Source organism: Synchiropus splendidus, chromosome 11 (genome assembly GCF_027744825.2).
Source record: "Synchiropus splendidus isolate RoL2022-P1 chromosome 11, RoL_Sspl_1.0, whole genome shotgun sequence".
NCBI lineage: Eukaryota > Metazoa > Chordata > Actinopteri > Syngnathiformes > Callionymidae > Synchiropus > Synchiropus splendidus.
The window spans coordinates 17086025-17101582 of record NC_071344.1 but is presented as its reverse complement, the minus strand read 5'-3'; the positions used below and the strand labels follow the sequence as shown (position 1 = coordinate 17101582).

The 15558-nt window shown below is 45.0% G+C and overlaps 2 protein-coding genes and 1 long non-coding RNA gene across 4 annotated transcripts; 1 reads left to right on the top strand and 2 right to left on the bottom strand.

Moving 5' to 3' along the window:
- Nucleotides 1–10101: 10101 nt before the first annotated feature.
- Nucleotides 10102–12586, bottom strand: LOC128767475 (THO complex subunit 3-like). 2 transcript variants are annotated; one of them, XM_053879562.1, is made up of 6 exons: nucleotides 12409–12586; nucleotides 11857–12013; nucleotides 11564–11768; nucleotides 11328–11489; nucleotides 11170–11270; nucleotides 10102–11070 (listed from the first exon to the last, which is right to left on the bottom strand). In XM_053879562.1, exons 1-6 carry the CDS (start codon nucleotides 12583–12585, stop codon nucleotides 10835–10837), a joined length of 1038 nt encoding a protein of 345 aa, XP_053735537.1. In that variant the 5' UTR covers nucleotide 12586; the 3' UTR covers nucleotides 10102–10834. The 2 variants fall into 2 exon arrangements, with proteins under 2 accessions (XP_053735537.1, XP_053735538.1); XM_053879563.1 differs by having other exon boundaries at nucleotides 10102–11011.
- On the top strand, nucleotides 12400–14565 carry LOC128767477 (uncharacterized). The gene is made up of 5 exons (XR_008416116.1): nucleotides 12400–12624; nucleotides 12711–12742; nucleotides 13236–13284; nucleotides 13366–13505; nucleotides 13971–14565. It is a non-coding gene; the product is annotated as an uncharacterized LOC128767477 (long non-coding RNA).
- LOC128767476 (THO complex subunit 3) lies at nucleotides 13019–15075 on the bottom strand. Its single transcript, XM_053879564.1, has 6 exons — nucleotides 14895–15075; nucleotides 14216–14372; nucleotides 13908–14112; nucleotides 13684–13845; nucleotides 13398–13498; nucleotides 13019–13317 (listed from the first exon to the last, which is right to left on the bottom strand). The coding sequence occupies exons 1-6, from the start codon at nucleotides 15072–15074 to the stop codon at nucleotides 13154–13156; spliced, it is 969 nt and encodes a 322-aa protein (XP_053735539.1). The 5' UTR covers nucleotide 15075; the 3' UTR covers nucleotides 13019–13153.
- Nucleotides 15076–15558: the final 483 nt, after the last annotated feature.

The window sequence follows — 15558 nt, the reverse complement described above, 5'->3', positions numbered from 1 at the left end:
CAATTCTTTTAACCCATTTGTTGTGTTGTTTGTGCTGCAGGTGCGCTGTTCCTCTATGTGTGTGGCCGCTGCATGTGGGAGGGGTTGCCGAGTGAGTGACATCTCTCCAGAAGTGAAGAGGTGCCCGGTGCGTGTCCAGCTCTGAATGTGCGCTTCTGTGCAGTTTGGCTGTGACAAAGTCATAAACCAAGTAACGCTCTGTCCCAGACTCGCCTCATCCCTGTCGGAGGTGTGGAGAGCGAGCACCTCCCCTGTGACACTCTACCACGGTCCAGTGCGGAGAGTTTTACACCTCAATATGAAGAAAAAACAGTCCGTAAATGTAGCTAACGGGACACGTCTGCATACAGAGGCTGCGTTATACACAATAACAAAGCGCGTCGTGGGACGACTGCCAGAGATCTCTACAGCGGTAATTTGGGGGTCGTCTGCCACAAATTAAAACAAACACAATGCACAACTCAGAAATTGAGAAAGAAAAAAAATGGATGAATCTGATCATCAGGACAGAAGGAGTTGGGCATCTCTGAATCGACAGCTTTGCAAACACGGCTATCGCCTTCATGTGTCGTCGGCTTTCAGAGCATCATCCTCACCAGCCCATTATGACTGCAGGCAGCTGATGAGGGGGTGAGGTGGGGGGGGTTTAACGCTAATGGACTCATTGTTAAAGTGTCATTAGCCTGCTCATTTATCTCCCAGCTAACACACACATGCTGGACAAACAGAGCAGGCAGGTGCTGCTATGGTGAGTCCCAGTCCACACGCAGAGGTGGTTCTAAAGGTGGTAGAACTTTTGAGTCCCATTCAGAAATGTATTTAACTAGCCTGTAGTTAATACATCACGTCTGGTTTGTAGTAGCGGCTGCTGCATTTTGTTAGGGTCATGTGACTAAGTACGTGTTGGGTGGAAATGAAGTGATCTTTAAAAAACGAGCTGGAGATAGAAGTCGGACTCAGACATCGCGACTCCAAAAGGAACATTTGACAGCGATAATTTTGCCCTCTGGGGACACCGGCCTTTTTTATGGCGCTCACGTCTTTGCGATGGTCTTGTGGGGAAATCCATCCTGTAGGGTCGAGGAGAGGTTAATCGCAAAATACCCCCATCGCTATAAAAGCTCTTAACAAATGAAAGATGCTTATGGGCTGCTTCAGATGGCTTAATGTCGCTGGTGTGTAAGATCGGGGAGAAGACGCCAACGGTCGTTGGGTCACCTGGATGAGAGTCATCTTTGCTATCACTCACAGGTAGCGAACATCCTTGAGGTAGGTCTGAGGTAGTTAACTATGGAGAAGTCCTTGGAAAAAAAAAAGGATGAAAGTGATGTCGCCCCCCCGACAGTAAAAACTGTTCATGAAAGCACCTGTTTTGAAAATTCTAACATTCTATAGAGATACTTGAATTTACACTTTACTTACCATCTTCTTGGGAGTTTAAATAAAACATAATTTTTATTCTATGATATTTAGACATGGCATTATTATATTTATTTTATTCAGAATTGTATTCAGTCCGTATTTTTTTCTTGAACAATGAATATGACTTGCACTTGGTTCTGCTGCTGGTTGGACTTTTCGAAGATCACATGGTTTCATGTCATTTCACAAGTTTTTTGGTTTGTTTACGTGTAAGTAGATTAAATATGGCTATGGATCACAAATGAAACCAAGAGCAATGAATCAGTTCCATTACTTGAATGGACCCTGGGCCAAAAAGGTGAAGAACCCCTGAGCTAGAGGACGTCGTCAATGCACTGGTTAGATTCCCAGTGAACCAACAGTCCGTGTCAGAGTGACTAGCGTGACTCTCTAGGAAACATCGGAGCTCCAGCACGACATGTTTGCCTAATCAACCAAGAGCTGCTGCACTCAAAACCAGTTGTTTGATGAGAGACTCATGGTGTCATAGCAGCTTCTGAGAAAAAGGCCCGCGTTTGAGCGCGGATCAATCAATCCGAGTCAATGCAACGGATATAATGTGACGCTGGAACCACATGGGTGGATTTTAAGCCGCTTCCATTACGATATTTTGGTTACGTATAGAGAAGAGGAACGGATATTGAACGAGAACATATAGGATCCCATTAAGTTCAATCCCCTCGCCTGAGCTCCGTGGCTCTTTCTAAAACCGTGTTTGAATGCGACACGTGTGAGTCAGCTATAGGCATGACAAAACAGGCATATGAGGGAAATTGCATTAAGCTGAGAGACTTTAAATAGACGTATCATGCCAACAAAATGCTCATTAAAATGATTGGGCCGTTCAGAGTGCACTTGCTCCCATGGTCTGATCCGTCCCTGAGGCTCAGCCACAGAGATTAAAGAAACTAACTTGGGAAAACATCCAGGATAACTCCACAAGAACTTGGGTGACAGTCTGTAAGACCAGCTGAGGAGTCAATGTTACCTTTCTGATGTCACATATCTTTAGCTATAGTGTTCAAACATTCATTGTGGCCTTGAGCATGTTCGTGTCGGAGACCTGTGCGACCAGTGAAAAGAAAGCCAACGCACCAAAGAGCTACAGCTTAGCAAGGGAGACTGGCCACGACTGTGTCACTGCCAGGGCTCTTACTAGGTTGCTTTTCTCTATTTCAACGTCGCACCAACCCTGGGATGATCTGCACTAGCATTACACACATGCACAGGACAGATTTAAACCTAGTGTTCCAGTTGAAACAGAGACACAAGTGAGGAGATAAGCAAAGGAACCACTGCAGAAGACGGGACGGCATTGTGCATCCTTAACAATCCTCCTTGATCACAAGGTTGCGCTCTTGTTACCGGTCCCATATGTTGCCATAGCGCTGGGGAGAACCCAGTTGATTGTCCATATGCCTTGCCTCAACTGAAAGCACCTGCTCCATCACCTCGCTAATAATGCCACAAAATCAATAGTAATTTTGGGGAAAACATTCATGGGTCCCCCCCCTTGCTGTTGTCTTCATAGCCAGAAGGCATCTGAAACCCTTCCATCCTCTATTACAGCACCTACTGGCCAACCAGGCTTGTTCACAGGTAAAGAGAGACCTGGTCCTCATTATTTCAAATTCAGAGTAAAACCTCTCCCGACAATCGTCTCCATTATGCCGGTCTGAGACCACTCGAAAACAAGTGTCCCTCCACCACCAAACCTCACCCACAGTAGTGTCAGAGATGAAGAGAAGTCATTGGGAGTGACTAAAAAGGACAAGATCAGAAATGAGTTGATCACAGGCACGAGGTTCAGGGACAAGGTGTGAGAGGGCAGATGGTCCGGACACAGTGTGAGACCAAGAATTCAGGAGATGGGCGTGAAGATGAGGATGATGAAGAGAGGTTAGTGGAGCAGGCTGACTTGGTGTGGCAACATCTGATAACGCACAGACAGACGCCCTTTCTAAGTGAGCAGCTACACTGAAGCTCATGAACATTCATAAACCACAACACTGGGACCCACTGATCAAAGCCCTCACCAACTCGCTTACATCATATATTCAACCTCAATACCACATTTTCACCACAACAAAAAGAGCACTGCTCAGCAGACATTTAAGGTGAAGACATTTCCAAAGGTAACAAAAAGTTACGGAACTCCAGATAACAGCAAACCCTGTTGTTCGGCATGGCCACAAGAGTCCATGTTAATACTTCAGCGCGTATTTTGGGGCGTTTGCCTCGTCCCTACATGCTTCCTAACAGCTCTGATTAGTCCATTAGTCACAGAGAAGAGTCCAGTTTATCATCGGTGAACAAGCCATCGCTCCGACTCGGCCAGGCAATCCATCATCCCTGTTTAGTTGCTTTATTGGTTGGAAATATTTCAGCCACGAAAACAAGATTAATTACAGCGACCAGCGAGGGGAGGGCAGAAAACAAGTGTAACACCCAGTGTGAGTCAATGTAAAACACGGTCACAAGAACATACCTTAACATTTTCTTAACTATGTGTAGTCTCCATAACTCTGTAGCAGCTTGTAAATGCTTGAAATGTAAATAGTAATGCTTAATCCAGCGGAAGAGGATTAGGGCCAGTGAAGAAAAAGAAATTTAAAGTCATTTTAATCTCAGAATTCTGACTTTCATGTGAAAATTCTGACTTTTAGGCCAGAATTCTGCTAGTTCTTTTTCGTCACAGGCCCTAATCCTCTTCCGTATAATCCAGACTCGAGAGATCCAAAGTTCCACTTTTACCTGCAAGTTAAAACATTATTTTCCCTGAAACGTACCCACCATCTTGTGTTTTAAAATGAAACCGCAAAGTGAGAACTGCTGTGTCACTTTTAATCAGCAGGATGTAATGAACCTGCTCCATTGAGATCGATGTTGTTGTCCACAACGTTGGCGCCATCTTGATTACTCTTCGCTGGGTTCTCACCTCTTCTACAGGAAATAATTGCTTCGATGTTCGGCGTCCAACCCTCCCAGTCGGGCGCTTCATTCGTCAGAGGGAAAAGGCCTGACTCAAACACTTCTCCTGAAAGCTGTGACCTCAGCGCAGATTCCCCCGAGGTGAGAAATACAAATTAGAACGCTCTTGTTTCGAGATAAACTCAGAGGTGGATCAACTTGCAGCGGGAAGCGTTACTCTGGGGGGATTTGATGAGCTCACATTCTTCTTTCTTCAGCCTCTGCTGAAATATGAGCCCAGTTCTTGTGTCTTCATTTGTCCCGGACAGCAGGGTGATGAAACAGTTTCACTCCTCACCAAATCCGTCCAATTTTACTTCCAGTAAGGACCATGAACTCGCCATCTTCAAGGAACATTGGTCAACAAGTGACTAAGATCTGGTTTGTTGGTTAGACGACAAGATTAAAATGAAACCAGGATTCATACCTGGAGATTTCCAATCCAAAAAGACAACAGGACAATCATGCTACACCATGGTTCTCCCCAGTACTTCAGCTGAATAGGGCCCGTGATTGCTGGCATTTTGATCTCTTATCCCTTTTTCCCATCGCAGGAAGAGCTTCCCATAGTTTTCGTCGGCATGATGTCAAGTGTGACTCGCAACTATGGAGCTACCTTGCCATCAGTCAAGGAGCACTCCTCCCCTTAAAGATAACTTAAAGAAGACAAACAACTGGCTCGTTCTCCTAAAATTGCACCTGTCCCCACTGTGCCATTGGGACGAGAACCCTGTTTAGTCTGCCACACCACAACAAATGGTCTCTGCCAGGCCCACAGTATTGCGCCACAAATGCAATGCCTATCCTCTCAGCTTCCTTCCGCAACATTTTCAGAAGCACCTGAGAAGGAACATGTGGCTCTATTACCTCTGACAGTAAACATACCCCTTGCGAACCATGAGTCATAGCACAAGAGCTTAGCACAGTCTTTCCCACACCATTAGAAAACTCTCAAAAGAGAAGAACGCAATTTCTGATGGAAATGCTGCAACCTCTGGAAGTCAGTTGAGCAAAGGGACAACTTGCAGGGACAAACCCCTTTTATGAAACTTCAGCTCTGCTACATTGCTACCCAAGATACCCACAAGATCCAAGAAGTCCTATGGCCGGGGAGTGAAACTCAATCAGGGTTCTCCCCAGCGCTTGAACAACTGGTATGCTGGTATTTTCCCAGCACAGCAGGTGAAATCCCAGCTGTTTATGCCAACAAAAAAGTCTGACTCACAATGTCTGTGCTCCTTCACCATCTCTTGAGCAGGACTGTCTGTTAAGGTAGACCATTAAGGAGGACCAAGAGTGATGCGCTGCAACCCCTTCAACTCAGACTCTCCGCCATCGGTAGCAGCTTACTTGGAGCGAGCCATTCCGTGGGCCACATAGGAGGATTTAGCCCCCAAGCCTTGAGTTTGACACATGCGCACAAGGGATTAAAGCTGGTCTCCCCTTTCCAACAAAACAACCACTGTCCACTGGGTTAAAAGCTTCACTGACGCGGTGGGACTTCACCATAGTCATCATACTCGGATCACAGCACCACAATTACTTGGGTTTCCCTCCCATGGTGAATCAGAAGGCGATCTCAGAAGCCGAACCTTGCCTGAGGACCATTTTAACACCTCATCACTGTTATTGATTATACAGAACCTGTGAGAAAGAAAAAAAGCCGTCCAATTTACTCTCGGGTGATTCGTTACGTTTCCAAAAAGAAAATCAATCACAGTAACCCGGAGACAACAATTAAACCAGCGGTCAGCGTTTGGAGGTGCTTTGCAATTCAAAAGACGACGCTCAGATCTCTGTTCCGTATGCGTGAGCACGGGTCATCTAATCGATTATTCCGCGAGATATTAGATTAAGTCAAATTAGCGGCTCATACTGCTTCAATGAATTCAGCGTCGCCGTGTTCACGCCACTCTTTCACCTTTTGAAACAAGACGGTGACGTGCTGTTTAGTTTAAGGGAAGACGATAAGCAGAGTGTTTTAAAGTCAGGATTTCGGACTAGTTCGCTGTGTACAATTCACTCACTCATCATCTTCCACTTTTTCCATTAGGTAGGTCACAGTGGGGTGAGTCGGCCCTAGCAACATCTGGTGCAAGATCCTGGACGGGTCCGTTGAAAGACACGAGGAGACTGGAAAAGCCCTCACATCTACTGACAAAAGAGAGTCATCAATTAACCTCTGCATGCTTCTAGACCGTGGGAGGAAAGCAGAGTGCCTGGAGGCAGCCAATGCAATCCAATCACTCCGACCCTTCATAATAGACGGGACCAGAACCGAGACTTTCAAGAGTGGCTGATGTTGGACTCTTGAGTGAACAGAGAGGTTAAAAGCCTCCAGAATTTGGCAAAAACTAAACAGAAGTGTCGCAGCATGACTCGTGAAATCCTCCTTTGCACTTGATGATTGGAGAACAGTGGTCTTCAGAGGCAGAGGGGAGTGAGAGGTCGTGACTGAACATCAAAGAATCTCGTTCCTGCCAAAGTCCAAAATCAATTAGGGAACGTCTGGCCAATGCAGCGCACAATCACCCGGGACGGCGGAAGTGCCCTTTAACTGATCCACAGATTAATTAGCTTTGACTGAAGCGAACGGACAAGCGCTCGAGATTATCTCCGCGCACTCGCCGACCCTCCACAAACATGCACGAGCACGTACGTGTCCGGAGGCAACAGGCTTTGAACAGAACCTACGATCACCTATGGATAAACAGTTCAATGATTCAAAGTATTGACCCGAGTTGAACAGCCGGGAGCTTTTTCTTTTTAATCAATTCATTGGATTTTATAGATCTGTACAAGAAGTTTCATCGCAGCACTTTGGTTTGTTTGTGCATCTGTCACTTTTCAGGACATTTCAATTTGCTTAGTTACGTTACTTCTCCACAACAGTTCTGTTGAAGTCCAATGTAGAGGAGCTGAAATTCATCTGTATTCTCCTGAAGCAAGGTTTATTTTTTAAGCTGATTGTATTGTTCTTACATTAACTGGCAAACCACCCTATTTCACTTTGCTTTTTATAGACCACCTAGTCCGTTTAATCAGCTGTTTTTGCAACTCTTTCGTTCCTAACATTATTCCCCTCGAGGGCAATTTGTTTCTGGTCTTGTTTTCTCCCGGTCCGGCTTTAATTCCAGTCACTTTGTTTTCTCTTACAGGACACATTTTAAATGTCTTTTTTTTCCCTCTTCCTGCGGTTGATCCCCGCCTGCTTTATTTCCCCTTTGGTGTTTTACTTTTGACCAGGTCTTGCCGTCGAGTTTTGCTTTGTTTCTTTCCACTCTTTTTCCTTGTGGTTCGTCTTGAATTGTTTCCCATGATTGAATTCTCATTTTGCATTTCCATACAGCCATTTCCACAAGTCAACCTAAGCTGTTGTGACATTACATCTTTGACTCTACACACTTTAAGACAGGCGGTGATGGTCCCCTCAGGACGCAGCAATTTAAACTGCAATTAAAATGTCCTCTCTAATTCTGACCTGCCTCGACCCCCGCTCACGCGCAGTCCTCAACACAACCACCAATTGCGCCTGTGTTCTGGTCCTGCCTGATATGATTGTAGAAGCTCCATGAGAGTTCGTACACCAGCTGCCATCCTTTACGTTTGTTCTCGTGAAAACGTCACATGTGATTTACAAGGCGGCGGTAAAAGCGAAAGGTGCGGCTCCTCCATGTAGATCAGTCCATTAAGAATGGAGCGGCGAGGCCGTCCTCTTTACAAAATGAGACGCTGCGGGCTGATTGATCTGATTTACGACGCTCTGCCGCTCGCTGGCAATCACATCACTGATATTGACCGACCTCTTCACAATGTCAGACCTGCGATAAATAACATCCCAGATACGGGACGGGAGGACACACTGCAGGGCCATCAAACCGGACCGGATTGAGAGGACGACGAGGCAAACACCAGTATTGATTCAACACTCTCGATGATGTTGACTCACTTGTTAAACACACAAGGTGACATTTAGGATGTTAAAAACAAATCTGCCATTTACGGGGAGTGCGGGCATCTCAAGTACAAATGTTTTTGTAGTGAGGTTTGTTATGCAGCCGGTGTCAGCTGAGGCAGGAAGAGGTTCGTCCTCCAGGGCTTTGTGCCAGATAATGACTGTGTTGATGGTGTTAGCTTATGGGAGTGGAGAGGAAACGGTAGCACTGCTGACTCATGGGTTGGTTTAGTTATGGTGAAGGCTGGCCTGGAATTATCGTGTGTGTTATTTAGTGTGTTTAGTGTTTTAATGGTGCATCTGCATGTTCTTACACACGGGATGAGTCCTTTGAGCGCCTGGTTCTCTCTCACCTGAAATCTATCACTGCTTCTCACCTGGACTCATTGCAGTTTGCCTACAGAGCCAACAGATCTGTGGACGATGCAGTGAACCAGGCCCTTCATTTCGTTCTGGAGCATCTGGACTCCCCAGGAACCTATGCCAGGATCCTGTTTGTAGACTTCAGCTCAGCCTTTAACACGATTCTACAGCTCTGCTTGAAGACAAGCTTCGCCAGCTCAACGTGCCTGACTCCCTCTGCAGATGGATTACAGACTTCCTGACCAGCTGGAGCCGGCTGGGGATGACTGTCTCCGACACTTGGACCCTGTGATCGGCGTTGTTGTTTGTGGGTTATTTATTTGTTAATTCTATTATGACTGCCTAATTGTATTAATTTTTATTTTATTTATTATGTTTTTGTTCATGTTTGCACGTTATTCCAAAGCACTTTCCTAGTTGGTGGGATCCTCTCTGACCATGGCAACAAAGATGATTTAATTCAGATTCTCAAGTCCACTTCTAAATGAAAGACGCACGTCTCCATAGAAACAAAGTAAAGTATAAGAGAAAATGAAAGATTTCAGGAAAACGAATTGGAAGGGACGCATCGGGGAGAGGTGGGGGGCCTCACCAGCTCATTGAGCTAGTGAATGAATGGAAGAAGGTGAGGGTAGAAGCTACGGAGAGCTCTTCAGCGAGAACATCTTTTTGTTGTATTCACTGTCGAGTGGAGAGCGTGTGCTTTTAAAAGGAGATGGATTCCTATTTCCTCCTCACACCGACCTTCTCCTGCACTCACCACATTCACACTGCAAGGTCGGTTCAAGGTCCAGAATAATTAAATTATTGTTGCTGAGACCCACTGCTGCTGTCTTTAATAACTCAGAGTGTGTGTGTGTTGATGGTGGGGGTCGAGGTTTTGTACACGACATGACAGAGAAAATGAAAATGCAGTCAGTGCACTTCTGATGATACCATTTGCAGGACTTGAATGTTTACATTTATTCAAAAAAATACATTTTCTGCCAGAAGAAAATAATTCCCAGCTCTATCGAACAAATTACCATTATTTTTTAAAAACATTTGTATTTTCTAGGGTTTTATTTACATACAAGTAACATCGGACTTACGACCACCCGTACTTAGGGCCTAAAGCATATGCTTAGTTTTTTTAATTCAATGTCTGGCACTGCAGCAGCCACGCATCGCATACGACAGTTACAGCAGCACAGTATACCAGCATCTCACTCACACAGCCATCTACCACTACAGCAGTACCTATAACCATCGCGTCGGCTATTTTGAATGGCATGCGACTTACGTCCAATCTGACTTATGATCGGTTGGTTGGAACCGATCCCAGTCGGATGTTACTTGAGTGGAGATTTTATGGTTCCTTGTTTGTTTTTTTTTTATTGTACATACCCGATTTTACACTATAGAATTACATTTTTATTTAGGCGGGGTAACTTTTTTAATAAGCAACATTCAAGAAACAAATGAACTTCAGATCACAACAAAGAAAAATATCAATAAAAAAATTGAGTTGACAGTGGAAAAACTTTACGAGGTGAAGAGTGAGAAAATATGAGGGGAGAAAAAAGTCACATTCATTACGGTGTGAATACTGAAATATGGCCACTGTATTTTTTTTTTTAACGCAAAAAATAAGTTATACAAAGAGAACAACATTAGAACATGACATGAACAAATTAAAAAATAAATCACTTAAAAAAAATTAATGAAAATCACACGTTGAGCTCAACAGTCATGACCAGTGTGAAATCCAGCAATTCTGGGGGTCAAAAAAAGTTGTTTATCACTTTGTCTAAAACAAAGATGGACTATCAGAACAAGCACAGACTGCTAGCAGCCTTCAAGAGTGAAATGAATCCTAACAAAACAGACGTAAAAAAAAACCATCCTCAATCAATGAGACTAAACTATAATTCACCAACTGAACTGCGTTGACCCTGAGCTGTTCCACCTTTGTCACACGGCACCATGTTTATACCCATAAAATAAAGCTCAAAAGCGATAAGGGCACTTGTGTAGCGGAACAAAATGTTTCTACTTAGTACTTTTGAAAGTCCAGCTGGAGTTACAAAAGCAAGGGAGGCCGTTTCTCTGTGAAACGGCAGCGCCTCCTGCCGGCGGAAAGACTCATGTATCATTGTCAGGTGTGATTTGGAAATTCAAAGAGTCTGACCATCCCCACGTCACGGCTGCTGTCGTACTTACCGTCCGTGACGTCGCAGGCGTACGCCAGCAGTAGCCTCTTGGGGTGCCAGGCCACTGTGAAGGTGGGGGAGTCGCACTGGACCTCCCAGAGGTTCTCCCCTGCAGAGACGGAGACAGTGAACCACTAACTGAGGAGGAAGTTTGGGGGGGCTCTCCTCCTACAAACAGAGTCGCAGAATATCAAACTATATGTGACCCCTGCTTGTCTTGTATTTTTATGATGCCCAGGGTTGACCACTTCACTTGTCACCCCTCACCTGTTTCTATATCTGCTATGTCGATGAAGTGATCCTCAGATGCCGACGCCAACATCTTCCCATCGTGGCTGAAGCTTAGAGTCCTCACTGGCCACTCCAGTCTGAGGACAAGGCTTCCTGGTTTTTCCACTCAAGAGCAGTGACTGCTGTACACTCACCGTGAGAAGCAGCGCACGCACACCAGCTCGTCCACGTCCCACAGGCTGACCAGAGCGTCGGTGCTTCCTGTAGCAAAGTACTTCCCCGTGGGGTCGAACTTGATGCAGATGCAGTTGGAGGGGTGAGCTTTGATGGACTGGATGGGCTTCAGATCTGGATAACTGGAGAGGCGTTTGAGTAAAACCTGTGTGACTCAGAGTGTGTGTGCATGTGTGTGTGTGTGTGTGTGTGTCACCTCAGAAGGTTGATGCAGCCGTTCCCGTTGGTGAGGAAGAACATGTCGTTGTCGTTGTTCCAGGAGATCTCGTTCACCTCGAACTTGAACTGCTTCTCCGCTCTGAACCGATGCGTCTTGGTGTCCACGAAGGACACCACATCATCTTTGTTACCTACAGCGATGGTCTGGCCGTCGGGGCTCCAGCAGATGTTGATGTTCTCACCTGAGTCGAGGAGACAAACATGAACTTGGTGAAGAACAGGTACATAAGATGCTAAGCTTCAGCGAATGTCACCACCATGTAGAATCACCTTTTGTATTCACTGCCGCGACACATTTGGTTGTGCGGACATCCCAAATGCGGATGGACTTGTCAAGGGACGCAGTGACGAAGAGATCTGGGTTGGTGGGGTGCCAGCACAGCTGATCCACACTGTCACTGTGACCCCTGTAGTTGTGCTCTGTCACCTGGATGTAAATATCAGCGCGTCAAAACAGACACCACAGTCACATTTTAATAATAAACCGAGCATTAGCAAGACTGAGTGAATAATATTAGAGTGGAAATGTACACTACAAACAATGAATTCAAAACTTTTTTATTTCACTCACCTCGAAAAATGTTACTTCAAATGGAACATTGAAGTAACATAACAATAACAAAATAAAATGTTGCAGCTAAGAATATTGGTAGTTGAACCGCAGTTTTGACTGTTTTTTTTAACAAATATACAAGACAAATTGAATGACAAAACTGTATCACTGAAATGATTCGTTCAGTTAAAACAGGGATTTCACATGACCAAAAAGTCGACGCTCAGTCTCAACAAAGTTAACATTAGCATGCTAAACAAACGACTCACCAAACGGTCCTTCTCGAGCATAAAAACGCCCGCAGTTTTATCAACGGAGCCAGAAGCAAGTCTCTCGCCGTCACAGCTCCACGCCACCGAGTGGACTCTGGCTGTGTGAGCAGACATTTCCCGTACTTTAGTACTTCGGAGGCTCTCTGTCGGACCCTGGCTGGACGGCGACGCCATGTTGGATTGTTTAATTGAAAAGGCGTCACCTGCTGTCAGGTGCAGCTTCAAATACAAGCGTTAACTGGCAAAAGAGTTTTTTTTTTTTTATCCTTGAAAGAGTAATTTTTCTCTTCTCATCCTAGAAACGACGACGCTTCCTTGAATACAAATGGAGGTATTTTAAAAGCTTTTGATATTTACTGTACATTTAGATTAGATCATCTTTAGGGTAAATATCGTCGTTTTGCCTTAAAGTCCACTGTGTTGCGACATTTATGAAGACGATTTAAAAAGTTGTTATAATATAATATATAAAAAATGTTATAATTCCACGGTTTTAATTGACATTTAAGATGTGTATTGGAGTACAGATATAAAATCTAAACTTCTTCTACTCATAAAACTAGCTGCAGAGCTGAAAAAAATGAGACGACAGATGTACAAAAAGACATGTTTTAATATCAAAATGAAGGGTATTTTACAGAAAAACAGTGACTGTTGTACGGGCTGTTTCTTAGTTGGACAACAGCGCCTCTTAGCGGTGGAAGTCCAGCTCATTTTGGCGGTCAGGAGGCGGCGATGAGTCTCAAGAGTCGTTGGGAAGCCCAAAGAGTTTGACCGTTCCAGCCTCGCGGTTGTTCTCATACTTGCCCTCCTTGTCGTCGCAGGCATAGGCCAGCAGAGGCCTCTTGGGGTGCCAGGCCACCGTGAAGGTCGGTGAGTCGCACTGAACCTCCCAGAGTTTCTCTCCTACAGAGACATTGTCATGAAGTTTTCCTTTCCTGTTGCAAACCTGAGCCACGGAGACGTAAAGCACTGATGCGTCTCACCTGTTTCTACTTCTGCGATGTCTATGAAGTGGTCCTCCGACGCCGACGCCAACATCTTCCCATCATGGCTGAAGCTCAGTGTCCTCACAGGCCAGTCCAGTCTGAAAAGTGAGTAGTTAAAGACAATGTAGTTGGCACATCTTTAAAACAAACAAACAAAAAAAATCGAAGCAAAATGTAAATAATACATGAGCAGACTGAGAGTCAAACTACTGTTTGGGATCGGGACAGAGTGAGAGCAACACATGAGTGAGATGTTCGGTGTCGATGAACTTGTTTTTCTCACCGTGAGAAGCAGCGCACACACACCAGCTCGTCCACGTCCCACAGACTGACCAGAGCATCAGCACTTCCTGTAGCAAAGTACTTTCCTGTGGGGTCGAACTTGATGCAGATGCAGTTGGAGGGGTGAGCGTTGATGGACTGGATGGGCTTCAGCTCTGGATAACTGGAGAGGCGTTTGGTGAAGACCTGTGTGACTCAGAGTGTGTGTGCATGTGTGTGTCTCACCTCAGAATGTTGATGCAGCCGTTCCCATTGGTGAGGAAGAACATGTCGTTGTCGTTGTTCCAGGAGATCTCGTTCACCTCGAACTTGAACTGCTCCTCCGCTCTGGACCGATGCGTCTTGGCGTCGATGAAGGTCACCACGTCGTCTTTGTTGCCCACGGCGATGGTCTGGCCGTCGGGGCTCCAGCAGATGTTGATGTTCTCACCTGGAGGTAGACAGACCTCTGGATTAAACTTCTTTAAAAAGCCATTTAAACTGTGTAACACGGTTGAAAACATTGACTTGTTACACGTTCAACGTTACGTCACCTTTTGTGTTAACCGTTGCGATACATTTGGTCGTGCGGACGTCCCATATTCGGATGGTCTTGTCGCCAGATGCTGTGACGAAGAGATCTGGGTTGGTGGGGTGCCAGCACAGCTGATCCACACTGTCACTGTGACCCCTGTAGTTGTTTTCTTTCACCTGGAAGAAGACATACCTTTCAATACTCTAGACAAAACTAGAACTCAACACATGTTCTCAACCTTGTTGCATTAATATAAATATCACTTGTTTATTAGGGTTCATATGGTTTGTCATTCCTACAAACGTCGGACTGCCATCACTCCCAAAAGTGAAATAAAAACAACCTAAAATGTAATGTATCTGTGCCTATTTTGATTATTCTTCTTTTTGAAGGTCCAGAACTCAACTTCACCGTATAGTAACTGTGGTAGCTGCTGCAGTAGTTGCACTGAAAAGTGTCGCTTCATTGCTCCTTTTCCCAGTTATTTCCTCTCAAACATTCCAGTACGAGCGATGACACCGTCATACTTTCTCGTCAGCGCTAGTTTGTTCCCAAAACTTACCGCCAGTATCACTAATCCCTTTCGACATTATGAATAAACAAATAAAGCATCAGAAATTAATAGGCGCGTTTGTCTGGAGTGCTCCATCCACCAAAACAGAGCTAATGCTAGCATGCTAACTGCACAGCGGTCTCACCAATCGGTCCTTCTCGAGGATAAACACGCTGGCGGTTTTATCGAAGGATCCAGAGGCGAGTCTCCTGCCATCACAGCTCCACGCTACTGAGTGAACTTTGGCAGAGTGAGCCGCGATCTCCCGACTTTTGCTGTTGTTCCTGAAGCTCTCCTGCATCTCCATGTAGTACTGCGACGCCATCTTGGTGCCGGTCAGTGATGCGTGGTTCTTTGAACGATTCGTTCATTTGAACGACTCTTCAAAATGAACTGAGAACTGCGAGTCATCCCAGGGAGTTCACTTTTTTCCTTATTTTTTTCAGTTACACATTAGTATATCGCTTCAGATTTTACTTAAACAGGATACGCAAGAAAGACTGAAGCCATAACCTATTTATTTAACATAGAAAGTATAAATAAACATCTTTAACAGGGTGAAGACAAAAAAAATCACACTGTCCAAAATTATTCATACCCTGCCTCAATACTCAGTTGCAAAACCCTTATTTTTTTCACAGCCTCTAAACGATTTTTATAATTGCTCATAAGCTTCTTGCATGTATCGACAGGAATTTTGGACCATTCATCCTTTGCAAATGTTTCCAGATCTTGAAGAATGATGTCCAACCACTTCTTCATTCAAGCAGTAAATTGTATAAAGAATGTCTGCAAACAGAAAAAAATGC